At 39.6% G+C, this 21,846-nt stretch overlaps 1 protein-coding gene across 1 annotated transcript; it reads left to right on the top strand.

The window, feature by feature from the left end:
• Positions 1 to 702: 702 nt before the first annotated feature.
• Positions 703 to 21,596, top strand: WBP4 (WW domain binding protein 4). The gene is made up of 10 exons (XM_082498450.1): positions 703 to 870; positions 7,193 to 7,265; positions 8,775 to 8,837; positions 8,937 to 9,060; positions 9,890 to 10,111; positions 11,027 to 11,082; positions 14,167 to 14,230; positions 16,220 to 16,380; positions 17,400 to 17,632; positions 20,732 to 21,596. Coding segments are annotated over exons 1-10 (1,206 nt in total). The 5' UTR covers positions 703 to 868; the 3' UTR covers positions 20,940 to 21,596.
• Positions 21,597 to 21,846: the final 250 nt, after the last annotated feature.

The raw sequence follows: 21,846 nt of genomic DNA on the forward strand, positions 1-21,846 counted from the left end.
CGGGGCGGCGCCGACCATCGGCCCTGGTCCCCCTCCCCCGTTGCCGCCGCTGCTTCAGGGGCGCACGCACGCGCCGCGGCCTCCCCGCGCAGCGGCGCGCGGCCGCCAACCGTCCCGCCCGCCCGTCCGCCCCGGACAGCGCCGAGTCGCCGCTGCCCCAACGACGGCAGGGAGAGGCAGCCGGCAGGGCAGGGCAGGGCAGGGCGAGGAGAAGGAGGCGAAATCGGCAGGCAGCACCCCCACGCACACCCTCCTCCCCTTCTCCTCCGGCGGCACACACGCTGCCCGAACTCCTCAGAAAGTTGGCAGGGGCGCCCGGCGGGACGGGGCGGCCGCTGGCCGCGCACCACCGCCCGCCCGGGGCCCGCCGCCGCCGCCGCCTCCCCAGCCCCTTTGCACACTCCCCCCTCCACACACACGCACCACCACCACCCCTCTCCATCTCCCACAGCCGTGGCGGGGCACGAACAGCCCGGCATAGGGGTACTGCCGGCGGCGGCGGGGCTCGAACCGGCGGCTCCAGGCGGCTCGCCCCCCCTCAAGAAAAAGGGGGAGAGCCTCTCCATGTCCCCCCCGAGCAGTGGGTCTCACCGCAACCTGCGGCGGGCGGGCGGCCGGCACTCACCGAGCGGTGGTGGTGGCGGCGGCTCCCTCGCTGAGCGGCTCCCCGCAGAGCGCTCGCCTCTCCCGGGGGCGGGGGAGGAGGAGCGGGCGGAGGGGGGGAGGAGAGCGCGGATTGAGCCCTCCCGGCTGCCGTCGCCGCGCTCCTTTGCCCCCGCCCCGGCCCGCCCCAGCGGCGCGGTGCGGTGCGGCTGGCGGCGAGCGGAGGGGACCGGCGCGGCGAGGCGGCGCTGCCGGGGAAGCTGTGATGTGAGTGCCTGGGGGCCGGGAGGGAGCGGGCAGCGCCGACCGTGCTCAGCGCGTAGTTCCCCCTCTCCCCCCCCCTCTTCGCTCTGCGGGCCGGGGCCGGGGCCGGGGCCGGGCAGGACCGGCAAGGCGGTGTGGGGGCGGCCGGGCCGGGCCCCGATGCCCGCAAGCTGTGGGGAGGCCTCGGGCAGCCGGGCTGCGGCTGTGCCCCAGCTGGGGCCGGCGCCCCCCGCCTCGCTGACCGAGTTATTTTCCTCTCTCTCCGGGCGCTCTGCTCCCGTCCGTCCTGCTCACCCCCCTCACGGTTGTTTGGTTGTTGGTTTTTTTTTCTGCTTATCTCTCCCGGGCAGCTTCGCCTCCCGCCGGCGGGGGACTCTCCGTCCCCAGCGTTTCGGCGGAGGGCGGCTTGTCCCCACGTCCCCCCGCTGCCTCCTTTGGCTCCTGTGGGCCTGAGTGAAGCCTGAGGGGGAAAAAAGCCGCCGTGGCTTGGTTTGGCTGCCCATCGCGACCTCTTTTAAGTCTTTAGTTAGAAAGTTTGCCTTAATGCCTGGCCACATTTTGGGGGCCGGGGGTAAAAATCCAAGCTTTGGTCTTTATTAAGGGGGAATGTCATATGAATGGCATTTGCTCGTTTCTGTTACTTTTCAAGATATCCTAACTTCCCTGCCGAAAAAAAAACCCAAACCTAAAAAACCGAATTTTGAACCTGACCAAAAATATCTTTTGGGGGAAGTGTTTGATGGTTAGGTTGTGTCAGTCTGTCTTGCAGTCTGGTACTACATACAGCAGTGTTCTTAATTTTAGTTACTGCTAAAATTATACCCGAACAGTTTCTTGACCCAATTTATCTTGCTGTTTTTTTCCTCTCTCTTCTAATTCTTATCACAGTCTTCCTGACATAGCCCATATCCTTCTTCTGCATCTACAGCAGCAGACCTCTGCCCGCAGTAGATATCCCCAACTTCAACTTAACTTTTGAAGGCTGACTCAGGCAGTTTGCTTTAGGTTCTCTGTATAAGGAATAAATATGCACCTATGGAGTTCAATTTGCTTCTCAGATGCCTATTTAGGATGGAAAGAGCGGCGTTCAGGAGATGACAGTCTCCATCTATTGATGTGGAGAACTTGGACAACTTGATATCTCACTTTTCAGACAACTGAAGTTGGGGGAGATGAACTCTGTTGGAGCTCCATACATGCAGAAGGCTGCTTGCCCTGATATTCTTGTGCATTCATGTATATTGTTAAAAATATTTGTAGCGTTACATTTCAAGTTACATAATTCACAATTTAGAAAAGAGATTTCACAAAGCAAATCCATGCCAAATGATCTTCAGCACCAAGACAGGTCAGACTGAGCAGCTTCTGCAGACTCTGCTCTCCACTCAGGTTGTCTTGCAAGATATCATGATTTGTTTGTTGTTCAGAGGGGGATAATATAGTAATAAAAAGGAGCAGCCACTCAGGTTGTAAATTAGAATTTACAGAAGGATTGCAAAAAAATGTAATTTACTTGAAGGTCAGAAGAACTAAACCCCACAGAGAACTGTGCTGTTTCATGTAGATGAAACTCCCATCCAGTACTACTCTGTAGGAGTCCACATATAGACGTATATTCTGTGATATATTGGGATGCCAACAAGCTAAGGTTAGGTAGAAGGACAGCCCCATGTACTCAGTGTGTCAGGGGTGCTGTTTTCTTGAGTCCTTATTTTTAAACACTATTTTTTAAAAAAATAAAAATTAATGGTATGTGTCTAAGAAGAGTTTTTAGAGTAGGGTTAGTGCACTATGAATGAATAGGGTTGCTGTAAATTAGTTGGGAGTGTGAGTTGTTAGGATCATGACATCAGGACATACTTCATGGTACAAGAAAACCTTTTCCTTTTTGGCCGCCTTCTCTGTCCATTTTAGCATTGCATTCTTAGGTCTTACCAGTACTGAGATGTTTGAATTAGAATTAGCTGTTCTGGAATGGCTTCCCATGTGGAGGAGGATCTGTTGTGTAATATATGTGATTTTTTTTCTTTCGTTCTTTCTACTTCTTTCCATTACAGAACTATTATTTTTCTTTAGGAGTATACAGCATTCCCAAATAGAATTTATTAGTATTTCTGAATGATGTCTTGTTGAGTGGCTGTTATAGAACAGCCATCATAGCTAATTTGAGTTCATTTTCTTCTGTAGTCAGGAACCTGAATATGCGTATTGCTTCACATGCCTGTATTCAAGAAGACGATGCAGGCTGTTCACTGCTCAAACCTGCAGAAAGCTGGAAGATAATAACTTTGTGTAAAGTCTTATAATTTGGACAGATATATCCCTGATACAAACTCCCCTTCATCCCTGCCAAATTTCAAGTCTGATGTTTTAGAATAGAGCTAATCAGAGCAAATGCTTCCAGATTTTGTTTACATGGCCAAATTATTTTCTTGTGTTCAGAACCACCTGAAACAGTTGCTTGGGTTTTTTCTTACTTTTTTTTTTCTTCCCCTTTTAATTTCAGCCAGTATGTGGTAGGAACAAAAACCTCCAGCCCAGTCTCAAAGTAAAGTTTGGCAAAGCTGTCTGAACTGAAGATAGCTTTTTTATGAGGGTTTCTTAAGCTTCCCTATATAAGGAAGCCTGACTGCACCACCTGTTAAAACATTAATAATGCTGTAAGTTGTGAGGAGAAGCAGCGCGCAGGTTGACGATTTGGGTCCTGGACCGCAGTACTGCTGGAGTTACCCTTCAGGGTTACTTTTTGAATGTTGTCAACAGAACCTGTCCCTTTTGTGTACTCCCAAAAGCGTGGTTTACATGCATTAGGAGTGTGTAACCCGGTCATGCAGCCTAGGCTGTGTGATTCTCATGGATCAAGAAATAAATTATGCAAAGGAAAAATACCTGAAATTAGGAGTTTTCTCTGAGTTTAGACATTTTTCTATTGTTTGAGATGACAAATGTGGCAGGCGCTGTTAATGCAGAGTTGCTATTTGTTCTTCCCCATTTTCTCACTCCCTCTGATGTTTTAAGTAAATTTCAGAAATCTGAAAATGGTTTTAAGACTTGCACTTTACAGCTGTTTGCAGCAAAAAGTTTGTCATTTCATTAAAGTTTCAAGCAAAGTTTAATGTTCACTCCTTCTTTTTCCATCCTTTAGTCCTCTGGACTGTTGCACATTCTGCCCCTTTGACCAGTTTGACCAGTAGAAGTTGAAAGAAAATCACTTTCCGTTAGGAGACACGCATATCTTGCAAGTTAGTACAGGATTTCCCAGTCTGGCTGAAAGCTTACAGCAGTGTGCCCACTACCCATCTGTGCTGGCGCTGCTTTGTTCCCTGTGTGCCAAGTAGCAGGTTGCCAAGCTGACTTGCTCAGCCATCTCTGGAAATTCGGGCTCCGAGTGGACTTTGCCAAAACCCTGCCCAGGAGGTAGAGCTTTGCAGTAAAACTTGCGCACCTCTCAGGGTTGGTGTCACCAAGCTCCCGTTTGGATAGCCACGCCTGGGTAAATGTGTAGAGAGCTGAGGTCTTGAGCCTGCAAACCTGGACTTGATGGACTCTGGACTGTCTCTTCATTTTAGTGAAAGGAAGACGTTGTGGTGGTGATGGCTAGCTGGTTGGCTTTCTGGCCCTTAGCAGGTTGGCCCACCTGTAAAGCTGAAAACAAGAATCAACCTTAACTTTACTGATGTAAGTGCAGGCAGAAGATAAGGACTCTTAAAAGCCATATCGTTTTGACTGCAATGACTTTAAAATAACTACATTTCTCCTGATTTGTACACAATTATTCAAGTATAAAAGACTTCTGTACCACTTTAACAGTGTCTCCTCCCAAGCCTGTATTTGGCAGATTAATAAAATAGTCGCGTAGTGAAACATTGTCATTGATCTGGGTTAACTTTCAGGCTTGTGACCAGAGCCTGTGAAGCACTTGCAGCAAAGTTGGGTCTTGCTCTAATTGCTGCTCCTTTCCAAACTCTCCTCTTTGCTTTGTTCTCATTGCAGCACCGTTTCTGCTTTGCAGGCTCCATCGTTGTTCAATGGCAGATGTTATTCAGTGAATATTTCAGCTGAGCTTGCTCTTTTATTGAGTGTTATGAACTCAAGTTGAAAATCTGAGAGAATTACTCAGCATATAACACTCCTCATGCTCATAAGTCGCAGAATTGGGACCATAATTTACACAATTAACTTCATTAATCATGAAATGCAGAATTTAAGGTTCCCAGGATATCAGGTCTTCTGCACAGAGTATCATTTACACTTATTTTATATATAACAGCAGAGAGCCAGCTCTAATCTTTATCAAAACCAATAAGAGGTGGAGACAAAAGGCTTCTGTCATCAAGACCTGGGTTTATATTTAAGCCCCAGGTGTGCCCCCAGGTTCTCCAGCACGATTACTCTCTGTGTAGCTAAAGAGGTTTGCGACAGATGTGATGTTCAGTAGTGTTTAGGAAAGAAACTGGTGGAAAATAGAGCAGTGAAAATACAGCTCATCACACTCTCAGGTCTTGATTTTTGGTAGGTGCAGCTGTACAGTCTTAATTTTAGCACTTGCACTCAATTCTGTTGAAGAGAAAGAGCCAGCCCTGTTAGGTTAACCTTGGAAATACACAAATGTTCTTGCACCTCCAAAACATGCAGTAAGGCTTTTTCACAATTTATATGTTTTCTGTCAGAATTGGTCCACTGCCTTAGGAAGGTTAACACAGATTTTAGCTGGAAATTTATCTTAGATGATGTTGAAGGATTTAGAGACAATTTAGGAGCTATAGCTCAAATAGGAAAGAGGGCCTCGAGGTATTTCTGAACTCTGAATTTCTCCCTCCCACTCAGCTCGTTTTCCAGCCAGAGTGTTCAATTTCCCAGGCTTTGGCCCTAGGACGTTTTGATATATAAATCTCAAAAGCCTTTTAATTAAATGTGTGACTAAGTAATCACCCAGTTTTAAAGTACACCATTTAGGGATGAGCGGATTTCTGTTTAAATCGGGGGAAGCCCAGCTGCTTCTTTCTAGCTTTCCAGAAAATTGCTTGAAAAACTGTTCGTTGCTAACACAGTATTGGTTATAGGTTGATATATTTTTGCAGAGGATATCCTTCGTACCTACACTTTCAAATGATCATAGCCTCTTAGAAATTGTATTTTTACATTAAGCACTGATAGGAGAATGTATTTTGATATCTCCTTAAATTTTGAAGAGTTGGGTTCATCAGGTCTGTTTCTGTTATGAAAGATCTGCTTGCAGGTATCATAAGGTTTAAGGGTGCTCTCGTTGTGCATGGAAGAAGTTTTGTGTTCATTGCATAAAAATGTCAGGAAGTATTTTCCTTGAACTCTGTACATTGATCTTCAGACGGCAGGCAAAGATACATTTTTTTGGACTGAGCTTTTTTAATGTTCTCAGTGTAATTTTGGATTGGTTTTGGTTTTGCCCCTCCTTCTTTTTCATTTTAACTTAAAAACGTAGAAATCTGTTGCTGGAATGTGTTCTGTTGAACCAAAGTGTTGCATCTGTTGCTGCAAGCCAACAAGAAATGGAATTATTTCTGCACAAGCCTCACGTGGCATTAGAAAGTTGGTTTTGATAAAGAAACAGCCGTGGGAGGCGTTGTTTGTTTTATTGTTAAATACTTTTATGTACTAACTTTTAAGTTCTGAAACGTTTTACCCAAGTTTCCTCGCACATATGCAACTTATCTAAATTGCATGGTTCAGAAGTACTCACACTGAAACATCCAAACAATTTACTGCTGTGTCTGTGACCCCACAGGTCAGAATCTGTTCTAGGATTCCCCACAGTAGCTCATGTTGTCCAGAACTGCACCTTTGTGTTGCAAAGCTCACTGTGTACAGTATCCAAAGTAGTCTCCAACACTAAATCTAAAGTTTTACACTAAGAAGCATTTATTGTATGCATTTTTATGAAAAATAGTGCAAGTTGCACTTTCCTCACAATTCTGTGTTTAATTAGGGTATCTAGAGCTGCTTGTTTATCTCTGGCTTGCTTTGTCTTGTATTTCTGGTCCTTACAGCATCACCTCCATTGTAAAAAATTTGCAGTCTTCAAGGGTCAGATGGGCACAATCCCAATACTGAACTGTGCTTTATGGGGGACAGTAGTCAATATAGCTACTCTTGCTTGCTCCCCATACTTTGTTTACAAAAAAAAAAAAAAAGAGACAAAAAAGAAAACCAAACCCTTAGCACTTTATGACCCAAAGCAGACTAAATTTAGATTCTGAAGATAGAGATAGAGAGATATATATAAACCTGTGGCTGTGATTATTGTTTCAGATTTCAGATTATACATCTTTTTTTTTTCTCTCCCCAGGGCCGATTACTGGAAATCTCAGCCAAAAAAATTCTGCGATTACTGCAAGTGCTGGATAGCAGACAACAGACCTGTACGATGGTCTACCCTACAATGTCAATGATTCTGAAATACTAGGAATTTGAATTACAGGCTTTTAACATCATTTTTGATACTAATCTCTTGATGCATGAAATTTGTGGTTTTAAAATGCCTTTGTAATACTTGTGATGTTTAAAATATATTACGTGAGAGCCAGATAGTGCATACAAGATGATGTGTGCTGTTCTACTCGGCAGTACAGATAAGAACTGAAATATCTGGCCCTGCTTTTTCTTCAGGTTCTATAACTTAACATTTGATCTGTCTTGAAACTTTGTCCATGCCTGTTCCTAGCTGTGGTATGCAAGTGGAAAGCAAAACCTGGCATATATGCTGTCTATATCTGGTAGACCTGGTACAGCCAGCGTTTAAAGCAGGTTTCTTTCATTTCACACAGCCCACAGAAACGTTACTGGGTTACAGAAAGGTGTTTCTGACTTGCAGATGCCTTTTGGAGACTAATAGACCCATTGGTTTCTCACTTATTTCTAAGTTTTGCATTCCTGACTTGATGCCAGGGGTAGTCCTGGAGCTGAGCTTCATCTGGCTTACAATTAGATTGATACTTGCAGTTCACAATGACAAGTGTGAGCTAATTGGTTTAGGTTTCTTCTTGTAGTCAATGAAGAGAAATACACATTAAAGGCGGGGGGTGAGGGGGTGAGGATTTAGCTATCTTGCTATCTCATTTAACTGTCTTTAAATGAGATGAGTCATCCCCCTGGATGTACATCCTCTGCACATTGGTTTGTGCAAAGAAATTCTAGGGTTACAATGTTAGGCTTAGGCACCTAACATTTGAACACCTAAATGAGCTCAGATATTTTCTGTGAGAACCACATGAGGACTTCTACTGTTGTACCTGTAGAGCTTCTGATTTCCTTCCAGTTCCTGCTGGCTTTGGTCTTTTTGGCAGCTTTTTGGCTTGCAGACTGTTCTGTTGTCCTCAGTTACCCAACTCTCCCACCTTGCCTTTTCCTCTCTCAGATTTGTGGACCTGCAGACAAGTTTAAGTTCATGGGATATTTGTGGAGTGCAGCATAATCTAATCAAGGGCCATAGCTAATATTTGGAACTCCAAGTAAGCCATATGGTTATTAAAAGTTTGCATGAAAACAGAGAAGGTAAAAAAAAAATCAAGGGATGACGCTTGGAAGGATAGCATGGAGAGGGAGTCCAGATTACCTGCTACTTGTCTCTAATCTCTGTGCTGAATAGTAATATTTGAAAAAAATCTTATAAATACAGACTATGAAATTTTATTATACCATTTCGGAGTGTTACTGATTTTTCATAATTTGTGTGTTCAGTGTTTCTCAGTGTTCCTGAATTCCTATAGCCATTTTATAGCTGTAGTGTTTGCTGTAATTGTTTTCAAAACAGGTTACATTTAGGCTTTTTCAACTAAGTTTAGTCTAACTAGATTTTAACTAACTAAAATTAACTACATTGAAATTGTATAATACATATTATTTTTCTTGGCTTTTTTCTCGCTTCTAAGAGCATTGATTTTCATGAAAGAGGAAAGAATCATAAAGAAAATGTGGCAAAAAGAATTAGTGAGGTAACTGAAATATCTTATTTGCACAAATACTTATTTTTAATCTCTCTCATTATCGGACTTGTTTTATTTATTCTCTTGGGGGTTTTTGTTTTGTTTTAGATTAAAAAGAAAAGCTTGGAAAAAGCAAAAGAAGAAGAAAACATGTCAAAAGAATTTGCAGCAATGGAGGAGGCTGCAATGAAAGCATATCAAGAGGACTTGAAAAGGCTTGGAATTAAGCCAGGTAGTTCATATAGCTGCCAAAGGATTAGACACAGAATTGAAAGAATATTGAGTAGGAATGTTTTTTTCTTAAATTAGGTTTTAGGAACGTGAGAGCAGGCCTTCAAGACTGTGTTTGCTCATAAAAAAACCCCAAACTGCCCCACAAAACAAAATACCAAAAAATCAACAAGGAGTCTGCAGGTTGCCAGTAGTAGAAGTTGCTTCAGAATATTTTTAGCTATGGTGTCCTGTGGTTGATGGAACAATCTGATTTGGAGTAGAAAAATAAAACGTGACAACAAAACATAGGCTGTAGTTGGTGCTTTGAATCAGCAGTGCAGCTTCCCTTAGTTAATTTTATTTTTCACTTTTGCCAATTGGAGACGAAAGTTCTTACTGAGTAGGAGAGGTTTGGTTCCTGCTGGTGTCAAACATTGGAGATGAGAATCTCCTATTTGGCTTCCATTTCAGCAAGTGCCTTTGTTCTGTCCATGTGAAGACATACTATCCTTTAAAAAAAAGTTTGCGGTTTCAAGCTCCTGTAGGAGCTATCTTTTTCATAACTCTTATTTTTTTGTTGTTGTTGTTTAGTTAAAGCTTATTGGTCCTTACAGTTTTTCTCTGCATGTTACTCATCCTTTGATATTTGGACTCTTATGACTGTATAGTATTGCTACAATGCAAGATTCTTTGAATATAATCTTTTAAGCTTACCTGCTAGGAGTGTAATGCTAATGAGTGAAAGTACCCATAAGAACAACATTTCCTATTTGCTGTTGCTAAAAAGTGACAAATATTTAAGCTCAGATCACTACTCTTTTTTTTGAAAGAGTATTATTTTCATTAAGATGATGTAGGTCCCAGTTCGACACAGAGTAAACCACAGAGTAACACAGTGGAAACTAAAGGAAAGAAAGAAAAGAAAGAGAAGAAGGAAAAGAAGGAAAAGAAAGAAAAGAAAAAAAAGACACCTCAGGATACCTCAATGCCACCAAAAATTGAAACGAAGGAGTGGGTGCAAGGATTTTCTCCCGAAGGCTATACATACTACTACAACACAAGAACAGGAGGTAAAAACTAGTGAGAAGCAAATGCAGATATTGCATATATTGTATTGTATAATTGTATTAAATGAGAAAAGACTACCTGCATTTATTTACTCCTCTGCTCTCTCAGTAGTAAGCTGATTATTAAAATGTGAACAATTAGATGGAGTTTTGATATTTAACATTCAAGGCTTAGGCGTCCAGAACTTCAGACTGGTTTAGTTGTTTGTTAATAATGTGAGAATGCCGTATTTCCAATTTCTGGAAAAGTTTAGCCTTTCAGCATTTAAGTATACAAATGATAACTGTGTTCTTCCTAAAGAAGCTTTTTTATAAGGAATGTGAAATAAATTGATTCTACCCAAGTAAATGAAAGCTGGTATTGATTGCTATCTGATTGTTTCTTTCCACATTTACAGGATTTATCTAACAGCCTGACTTCTGTTGAGGAGCTATGTGTTATGATCTACTTTAGACCATAAAAGCAACTTTCTTTTAATTAGACTTAATAGGACTATTACAAGCTGTTTCTTATAAATTTAAGGATTGGTGTTTGTATTTACTATAGTGTTTTCTCATACAAGATAACTTCCAAAAGGTAAAAATCTTGTCTGTTTAGTTTCCTCTGACCTATGCTACCATTTAAAAAACAAACACCTTTTATGTACCAAAATTCCAGTACCTGTGCATCAGCCATAGTTTAATAGTCTGGAAGGTGGTTAGTCTCAGTAAAACCAAATATAATTATTGTGATACTTTGGTTTATTGTTCATACCATGGTTTGATCAAGGATGATTTATATTCCAATAAGGTGTACCTATATTACTTGTTTGTATGTGTGCACACATTGGTGTCATACCCTTGAGATCTATTTTTTCTAAATATTATTAAACATAAACAGGATTTAATGATGGGTGAAATATGTTTTTGCTTTTTAAGAATCACAGTGGGAGAAACCTAAAGGATTCCAAGGCAACTCTCAAAACTCACAAACGGTAATCAAATACTGTTATTCATACTTTTCTTTGTCCTTGTAAACACTTATCAGAAATAAGCTAAGTAATTTGCAAGTCTTCTGATTGCAGAAGATAAATTGTTTGCTCTTAGTCAACTTAGGAAAACATAACTTGACCATATAGAATGTTTTACGATATACTTGATGAAAACTCAAATTTTGCTATACAAACCTTTTTTGGCTAATTTCTTTATCAAGGGAAGAGAATTGATAGTAGTGGTTGTGCTTTTACAAAATACGGTTTTTTGATGCTTCAGCCCATAAAATTGAAAGCTTTTGGGAAATTCTGAATAAATTCTGTTTAACGTTTTGTGAATAAAATGTAATTTAAAAAATTAAAACTTAGACATTTGAAGTAGGTAAGACTCCTTTATCTTAGGAAACATTGCGATTGCATTGTCAGATAATAAAAAAAAATTAAATAACAAGAGTGCCTATTTTTTGTGTTTGCTTTAGGATACAGATATGTGATAATTTGTCTTTTTGGAACCTATGTGCAAGCAACCTTTTAGAATATTACTTCATTTTCATTATTTAAGGCACCAGAAAACTTGCCAAGTAGTCCAAAGAGAGAAAGATTTCTTATTACTGTTAATGGGCTTTCCCTGATACTTACCAGTCCAGGATTTTTGTGCTTCACAACATTAAAAGTAGGATTTTTACAACACTCCCATGAAGTGATGTTACGTTTCCCCATTTCTAAGATAGATGTCATAGGTACAGTACGATTTAAAGTCGGTGTTGTTTGCTAATGTTGGTTTTATGTTAGAGATCAAAAAAGCCTGGCTTTTTCAGAGTGCTTGACGTTCTGTAGCTCTATATTGTCGCATCTGAGAAGGCAGTTTACAGTTGGTCCTGAGTTACAGTCAGAGGAGAAAATTATTGTAATTCTGTATGTTTTTAGGCAACTGAATCCATTCACAAAATGTACATGACATTTTATCTGTATTCCATCTCTTGTTAAGGCAATGTTTTATCTTTAAAATGCAGGTTTTTTCCATCCAGTGTTCATTCCCAAGAGACTGCGCACTTTGTGTCAGAGCTGCCCATCACATGCTACTCTGGCTTTCTGATTCCTTTATCCTGTGGTTTTGCACCACTTGTTATGCAGCACTTCAACTTTATCTTTTCAGTCAAGGCTTAGCTTTGCAATATTTATAAACCAGTCTTATTGTAGCCTTCCACTGAAAGAGGTGGTCCCTGTGACTAACCTTGTATGGTCCTTGGTGCATATTTGCCCTGGCAGTGAACTAGTTCAGGGAGTGAAGACATCAGAATTTTGGTTAATGCTTTGTAGGCTTATGTCCTTGCATCAGCTCTTTAGGTAATCAGAGAAATGCCAGTGCGGGGGAGCAGATGGAGGAGAGAAGGAGCTCCCTTCTTGGCAACAATTTGAAGTTAGCTCATCTCAGCTCTATCATAAACGCACACCTTCAGCCTCGGATATCTTTCTATTGCCACATGGCTGTATTTTGCCATTCCTCCCTCACACAGCTTGGTGACTATGTGGTGTCTTGAGTTATTTTTGTTATTGCTAAAAACAGGCATTTGATTGCTCCCTTATTTAGTCTGAGCTAAAGATACTGGGAACATTCCAGATCTCTAACAAGGACTCACACTGCCCAGAAATTAAACAACGTGTTTGCAATATGTAACGCAAGTGGGTTTCATAGGCCCTCCTTGTTTTTGCAGCACGTTGACTTGCTGCTCAGACTTAGTAAGAGTTTTAGAGAACAGAGTAATGAAAAGGCATGTTGAAGACTACCTACAACTTCAGTTAGATTGACATCATACATGTTAGCATTTGTGTATTAGGATACTCAGTGTGCCTAATGTCAAATATCTGCTGAAAACCTCTAAGAACCAGGTCTAAAATGTTCAGGATCTAACTTAACAAAAAGGATAGGTTGTACTTAAGATTAGTCTTTTGTCCTCTTTCTACCTACATAAAATAATTTTTCCTTTTGCTTCTTTTGTTGAAACTAGCACACTGAAACTTTTGAGAGCAAAACCTTGAGGAAACTTGCTTACTGAAGGTTTTCTTGGTTTTTGCCTGCTCTGAACCTACTGATATATTTTTTCTGTTTCACATAATAGCTTTCTACAGAGCAGGTGTGAGAATGTTAACTCCTGATTTTGTTGTGTTTTTGGAAAAAAAAAAAAACCACAAAGTTTTAATATAGTATTAAGCAAATGCATAGGTATGTGTGTGCAGAAGCCTATCTAGGGGTGCGTGTGTTTATGTGTACACATAGAGACATGTATTAATGCAAAAATCATGTATGGTAAATCTGCAGAAATGTTCTGCCCAGTACAGGGGAATGGGCAGTGTTAGTACTTAAGGGGCAGTGAGATAGTGTATGTGTAAGCGTTGATGGAAATCAGGTTCTTAAGGAAGATGTTAAGTCACGTGTAATGACTGATTATCTAGCTGTGGCTGATTCTGCAAAGCATCTTTATTTTAATTACACATCCACAAAGACGTACCAGCAACTTTTGCTGCATTTCATATGTATTTATTAATTAGTAGGGAAAAACAGTGCTTTGTTGAAACTGGTGTTTTGTTAAATAAGTAAATTCGTGGCGTGCATTCCTGCAAAGTTTGCTTCTTCAGTATTTTTGGTGAAGGTCTATAGAAGTATTGGTTTTGTTTTTAATCTGTGATAGTATTTATTGATACTGTTTTTCTTCTTGGTCTCTACTTAACACGATGACAAAAACAGGAAATGTCAACTTCAGATGTGAATACTTTGGAAAATAAAAAGCATGTCCTTTTATGACTTTTATCATAATTTGAACAGTATGGCAACCTTTACTATACTGCCTCATACTAATTATCCACTGTTTGAAAAAGTTGTCTATGTGCATTTGTGGTACGTTAAGTTAAGCAATTCAATCTCATCTGAGTCAAAGGGAATACTTTCTAACAACTTTAGGGGTTCAAGCTTTAAAACAGTACAATTATCATGAACAAAAAATACTCAAGGGTTGAATAGTCTTCTAAGTGATGTTTTGGCTGATTCTTAAAGCTGTCTTTTAATTAGCTCCTGTATCTTTTTCTTAGGCAGAGTGGGTAGAAGGTGTTACTGAAGATGGTCATACCTATTACTATAACACACAAACAGGAGGTAAGAGCTTGTTTTCCAGTTAAGCTCTATTTCAGAAGAGAAGGTTTTCAGAGCAGCATTTTATTTTGCAAATAACTGCATTTTAAGGCCATTACTAAGTTTTGTATTTTTAAGCTACTACCTTAGTCGAAATATACTTGTTGCTTAAGTCAACGGTGGCTTTATAGTTGTATTGTCAGTATGTATGCATTTGTACTTCATAGGTTTTTTTTTAGATATTCAACTTATAAGTCTAAAATATGAGTCCTTCTTTTCTACATATATACTGAAATCATTGTTTGGAAACCAGAAAGGGGCAGGATTTTCTTTTTTTGAGAGGTATGTAGAACCAATTAAGAATATCCTAAACTTTTCCTGTTGCTGACGTAGCATTGATAAGAGAGTCCAGAATCTTACCTCCTACTTCTTTTCCCCTACACGGGGAAATTTGTGGTAACTCCCCCAGAACAGGCATCTGTTTTCTAAATCTGTTTGAATAATTTTAAGGGCAATGATGCCTCTCTGGAGAGCAAGTGATTTTTATGCTGGCTATGAGTTTTCCTTCTGTTGTTGGGTATGAAGTGGCATGTCTGATGATGCCAAGAACAGGGAAAAAAAAAACCAACCCAAAACTTTTCAGTTTTTCAGCGTGCCACTCCCCTGCTCAAATGATTTGCAATTTTTTGTTTAAAGGGAAATTAGATGGTTGTTATGTTTAAACATTGCCTTCTAAGTTCAGATACATTTTATGCCTTTGGTTGTATTGTTTTATGAAGTTCTTCATGGATACATGACACTCGAGAAGAATGTTTTTGTAATCATCGTATTTAGTATAATTTTGACTTCTGAGATTTTGAAGCAATCCCTTACTTTTATATATCTGCGTCTTGGAAATGGTTGAAAATTATTTGTCAGTTTTGTTAATGCTAATCCCATCCTCTGAAGACAAGACAAATTGGTAACCAAGGGGACTGATTTGTAGTGTCTCATCTCAAGCATATAACTAAGGAGGATGGTATTTTGAGGCTTAGTTCCTGCTACGAGTCATGCTTTGAGATACTGCACCTTACTCCAGTGGCTATATGTGACACCCAGGAAAGTGAACTTTCTCAGCTACTGGTCTAAAGCTATATGACAGCGGTACCCTTAAGAGACTGTTTCGTTCACTCAAAGCCACTCATTGCCAGTTTCTTACACCTTTACTTCTTCAAGATACATCTAGAAGCATACCTGTTAAATGTTGTTTTCAGTTGGGGATTTCTTTGGAAATAGATAAAATAATTGGAAAAAATAGTAGTTTTGATACATTTGAAAGCTTAAATAAAATTATAGATTGAAAGTTGGTGTACTTTTGCCTTATCGTTACTAAAAGCAGTTTTAAGACCATTGAGTCAACTTTTATTTAAATATTTCCTCTCAATATATTTGCTGGAATACTACCTTCTCATTGAAAATGAGGTCATATCCTGTAGATACTTTAATATCTTTTCAGAATAATGTTTTTACTTCCTTCTTTACGTGACAGCTCTTTAACTAGAGACCTAATGTTACCAAGCCAAGTAGTAGAGGGAAGAGGTTTTACGGGCCCAGGGAGCTGAGGCTCACAGTTAGCATTCTTTACCTTATCCTTTTTTTGTAATGAATGGACAACTCAAATCAAATAGGCACCTCTAGAGGCAATTTGTCTGTCCTGTGTTAGGATGAGAAGGACCACAGTCTTGTGGACCACAGTTCGCCGTGCGTGATATTTTTCTGAAGCACCAATTACAACAAGCTTTATCAACAGTGAACTCAGCTGTCATAACAGTATCTCTGCTGTGAAGTGAAATGTTATGTTTCTGATTATGTTTATTAAAACAAACATACCGAACAAAGGCAAAAGCCTAGTGCTAAATTATTTGCCCTATTTTTGCATAAGGCAGCACTGCTTCTGAAAGGTAATGTTGTCAAAGCAATAACAGGTCAGAATTAGAAACATAAATAATGTGGTTATTCAAATATCTTGGACAGTATCCACATGGGAGAAACCGGCTGGTTTCGTTTCATCTTCAAATGAGAAGAGTCAACGTGACAAGCATTCTGAAGAGCTTGCAGAAACAGATTCCAAAGCATCTGATTCAGACTCGGAAGACAGTGAAAGCGAAGCACAGAGTTCAGAAACAAATTTCAAGGTAAGTTCTCTCTTGAGATTTATTTTACATACAATATTAATTTTCTAGCATAAGATGATTTATCTTTTATCTCTTGTGATAGGCTGTACTCATTGTAGTGAGGATGAACCATATGACTGGAAGTAGAAGGTTGCACTTGTTTGAATAGTAAAATTAATCCGTTCAGTTACTTGGCCCATTCCTGTCACTGTTGCAGAACAGAAAGCATGATCTTTCCTTCAGTCCACCAGAAGTAGATTGAATTCTGCAAGAAACATGATGTTCTCTGAGAAAGGTCACTGTCATCTCTCTGAAATAATTGACAAAATGATTTGGATTTCAGCGTGAGCACGTGACTTCTAACCTTCATTGGTACATGTTACTGCCAAGAGACCTTCAGGGAATGCCTTTGACTGAAAATGACATAGTTGTAGTTTCCTTATTAATTGAGAAAAACATTGGCAGCACATAGTACAAAACGGATATCAATTACGTATTTTTGTCTTCAGATTTAAAATTTAAGATAAAGGGTGATTATGGCTCTGGTTTTTTCTGAAACTGGTAGTTCAGAACAGGCAGAGGCAGTTTAAATATAAAATGTATTTATAGACAGGTGTTAAGTCTAAAATACATATTTTTGTATCACTGTGCATCATTATAAACTACTAGGCATTAGCTGTAAAGTGTGTGTATGTGCGTGCATAGAAAGCTGTATGTGAATTTTTGCCTTTTTTTTAATATTATAAGCTTCGTTTTTAAGTAAGTTTGTATTGGCCACTTCTTACTAACTTCAGCCTTGATAGATGGGATTTTCCAACTTTAACTTTTGGTAACATTTAATATTTTTTTTTTCAATTCTGTGTGATAAAAGCTAAAGGAGAGAAATGCAAAGATTTTATTACAATATGAGTTTATTGTTTCAAGTTACTCTTGGTTGAAAAGTATGAATAGCAGATAATAGTAAACAAAAGATGTAAAATAAAGCTACATTGTGTTTTTATTTAGGCATTTTTGCTTAAGGTGGGTTTTTTCCTCTTTAGAGGAAAAGAGATAATGGTGAAGAATCAGAGGAAGGGAAAAAGTCTTCCAAAGCTAAAAAGTTGAGTCCTTATGGGAGATGGCGAGAAGTTAAGCCAGAAGAAACAGTTGATAAAGAGGAGAGTACATCACCTTCCCAAGAAACATCCAGTGATGCACCTAACAAGACCAACCCTTATGGAAAATGGAAAGCAATTAAGGGAGAAGGAGAAGAAGAAGAAGAAGAAGAAACAAGGTGAGGATATAACTACATACTGTAGTTATTTTCATAATATTTGTTTCCAAAATACTTGTTTTCAGAGCTGAAGCTTTTTCTTTTGAATTCTGGCAGAATTAGCACAGCAGTGATCAGAAACGTAGTCCAAATACAATTCTTTCCTTGGTGATTATTTTAAGTAATAGCTCTCCATGGTGGATAGTGGTGGTGTTTTAGTTTTAGTGCAGGAGTTCACCATGAGTACAAAGTAAATTAAAGTGATTTAAAGGATCATTGTCATCCATAATTTTTCTCAGAGGCTAAGTATCAACTATTTAAATGTAGTTACTATAAGCTTATGTTCCTGAACATCGTCTCCTTCAACAATCTCATTCAGCTGCCTCAGGAGCTCTTGTGACTGTTCTTTCAACTGCTTCTAGCCTTGGAACAGCATAGGCAGCTTTTTCAGGGCCTTTAGCTTCCAGGCTAAATTCTGTTTCTTTCTGATGAGTGATTTGTTGGGCTAACTCTGCCTGGAGTTCAAGATCTGTCTTGATCTTCTGGGGCCAGCAGCAACCTGACCTTGATTGTACTGGGTTAGCATTGCTTTGAATTCCTTCCCTGTGGGATCAATAGTTGCTGACATAATGAGTATGGTTTTTTAGACTCCGAGCAATTTCTACCTAAGCCCAGTATGTTTGGCTGAGGTACTTTCACAAGCAGTGAATTATTTCTCACTTTGTGGTGTTATACTGACTCTAAACTGTTCACTTGAAGGATACAGCTTAAAAGACGCATCAAATTTTGTGTCTTATTTTCAGCTAGTATTGCAGTAAAAGGCTTCTGGTTGAACTGTTTTTCTTATTCCCTAATTTCCCTTATTTCAAAACAAAGTTAAACAAAAGCAAAACTAAATCCACTACAACCTTTTCTGCTGGAGGCTCTTATAATATGGTGGGAGACCTTTCTGTAATGATTTAAATAAGGAGATAAAAGACTAAACGTGCAATCTGGTTAGGCCAATTTTAAATCTGGAAGCTATCTCTCTCTCCCATGTCCAACCAATGTATTGCAGATGTTTTCATGACATACATCTGAGGAGGAGGGTTTTTTTGTTTTGTTTTACTGCATAATGCGTGAGATGGCTCATTTTCTTGTGAAGCACACTGTCTTTTATGGCCAGTTTCTTGTTATGGGGCCCTCTAGGAGTCTGGAAAAATTTGGTTTGGGAGAGTGAAATCAGTCTTTTCCCTCATACTCACCCCATTCTCCAGCATTTTAGTTCTAAATTATTCAGCAGATATGGTTTTGACACTGTTTGAACTAAATTAAACACTGATACACTTCCTTGGAGATAATAATGTCAGTTGATCAGTTCATGTAACACCTCCTGTATTAGACCAGCTCCTTGACTCCAGAGCTGATAAATTCTTTCAGGTTTTTGGAAAGCATTGTCCAATAAAAATTGTTTTTACCTATTGAACCTAATATATATATATATAAAAAAATATTTATATATTAACACACAGGCTTGATATATACACACATTTAAATGAGACAAATGCATTTGTTCATTATTTAGTTTAAATTGAGACTAGGCACAGTACCAACCACTTCAATGAAGTTTACGTTTTAGGGATACTGCAACAGTTGGATTTTCTTGACTTGCCATCATTCTTATGGCTCTTTTTTGGGTGCTTGAGCTGATCCGTGTCTTCCTTGAAGCATAGGATGTGCAACTAGGTATAGTATATGAGCTGACATCAGGCTAGCACTCAGTAGTACTGAAAGATTTCTTGTATGGATTGGCCAGGAGTACAAGTTGTATCTCTTTGTGGTAGTTTATGCTGGTGTGATTCCTGATGGACTTGTGATTTAGATCATTTTCTATGAACCATTCAGTTGTTCTCCATTGTATGTTTATGCCATGGCTTATTCTTGTAGTGTTTTGCTGTTGGCCTCCTAAAACCAACTGGGCATTTTTTGACGATGACTTTGATTTCTTCACAGAATCACAGAATGGTCAGGGTTGGAAGGAACCTCTGGAGATCATCTAGTCCAACCCTCCCGCCAGAGCAGGGTCACCTACAGCAAGTTGCACAGGACAGATCAGTATTAGCTGTGATCCTGTCCTCTAGAGCTGCTTCCCCAGCTTGGGGTCATTGGCTGATTTTGTAAGCCTGTTCTCTGTTCTGTCATGCACACCCTAAAGGATGAACACCTGCAGAAAACTGCTCGATAGCATTTTGGCAATGAACCATTGCTAATTACTCACTGACAACTGTCTTTCAACATTCTTAGATTTACACACTGCAATCCTGTTGTTTGTTACAGGACTGTTTACATGATGAGTGCTTGGGCCACAGTATAAGCTCTGTAGAGAATGGGGTCTTAGTTTTTCACTTTTCAAACCAGTCCACACAGAAGAAACAAAGAATATGATTTTTTTTCTTGATCCCTGTCATGGTGGTGATCTTAGCTAGAAAAATGCATCTAGCTCAAAGCTGCTTTGACAATTAAATACGGACATTTGGCAATCAAATATCGAGTACTGTGTCCAGCTCTGGAGCCCTCAGCACAAGAAAGACATGGACCTGTTCGAGCAGGTCCAGAGGAGGGACACAAAATGGTCAGAGGGCTGGATGACCTCTCCTGTGAGGACAGGCTGAGAGAGTTGGGATTGTTCAGCCTGGAGAAGAGAAGGCTCTGGGGAAACCTTATTGCAGCCTTTCAGTACCTAAAGGGGGCTCGTATGAAAGGTGACAACAAACTTTTTAGCATGGCCTGTTGTGATAGGACAAGGGGTAATTGTTTTAAATTAAAAGAGGGTAGGTTTAGACTAGATATAAGGGGTAAATTTTTTACAAGGGTAGTGGTGAGGCACTGGAACAGGTTGCTCAGAGAGGTGGTAGATGCCCCATCCCTGGAAACATTCAAGGTCAGGTTGGATGGGGCTCTGAGCAACCTGATGTAGTTGAAAATGTCCCTGGCCATGGCAGGGTGGGGGTTGGAACTAGATGACCTTTAAAGGTACCTTCCAATCCAAACTATTCTATGATTTTGTGTTACTGCCTGCAGTACACCATGTCGTTTTCTCCATGCAGATTAACCCTTTTATGTTTTCTTCTCTTCTCCCAGTGAAAAAGTGGACCTGGAGCTTCCTAGTACAGAGAGTGACAATCTACCACCTCCAGTGCTAGAGGTTCCAGAAGATGCAACAATGATATTTAAAGAGAAGACAGTCACCTCCCTTGGAGATGTGACAGAAGGGGTGCCAACATTTAAAAAGAGGAAATTTGAAAATGGAAAATCTAGAAACTTAAGACAAAGACTAAGTGATCAGTAATAGTTAACAAATCATTTTAGATTCTGTTTAAGCTAGAGTGAATCAAAAGTTTAATATTTTAAACAGGCTTTTATAAAGAAAATGTTGGATAGAAATTAAGGATTTATAGGTATTAAAATGTGTGTGAGTTGTAATTTTTTTATTTTATTTTGATGTGATTGATTTTGGAATGGAAGTTTGTGTTATATTACTTATGCAATATTGTAAATACATTTATTTTTTATTTTAACCATGCCATCTAAATTTGATTGGCTCTATGTATGCTGTTTTAAATACACTGTGTAAGGTTTTTTACTCTTTTTCTAAGTATGGAAGAATATAGTAATCCTTAATCTGGCAAAAATGATGCAGACCTTTTATTTTTTTCAGAGGAACTGGATCAATGGCATGTACTAGAGAGTAAAATTATCCCCCAAGATTGTTTATGTGGAGTAGTTTCCTAATTAATGAGTAAAAATATTGTGCTTACTAACCTTCGGCTAATCACTTGCAAAAGAGTACGTGGTGAGAGTGCCAACATTTTGAATAGATCTTTTGAAAGCTGTTTTTAGAGGAGTTAGTCACATCAGTTATTTCAAATAACGTTCTGAAAGAAATTATTTGTGTACATGCACGATAAACATATTAAACCTCTGCAGAAGATTTAACCCTGATTAATTTTAACTTTTAACAACAGCACCAGAGCCACCCCTGTTGGAGTAGATATTTGTGGTGTTTTCCTCTTGTATTTTGCTCTATTGTTGTTTCTACTTGAATGTTTCTTTCTTTTTACGTATCAAGTTTTCTGGGTTTGGTCTTGTTTGCTTTTTGTCTCTTTCCCTGTAAAAAAACTGCCTGATATTTTCATGAAAAAAATATTCCGAATACCTGGCCCTGCTACAGCATGCAGCACCCTTTTTGAGGCTGA

This window comes from Vanellus vanellus (assembly GCF_965231255.1).
Source record: "Vanellus vanellus genome assembly, chromosome: 1".
NCBI classification, from domain to species: domain Eukaryota; kingdom Metazoa; phylum Chordata; class Aves; order Charadriiformes; family Charadriidae; genus Vanellus; species Vanellus vanellus.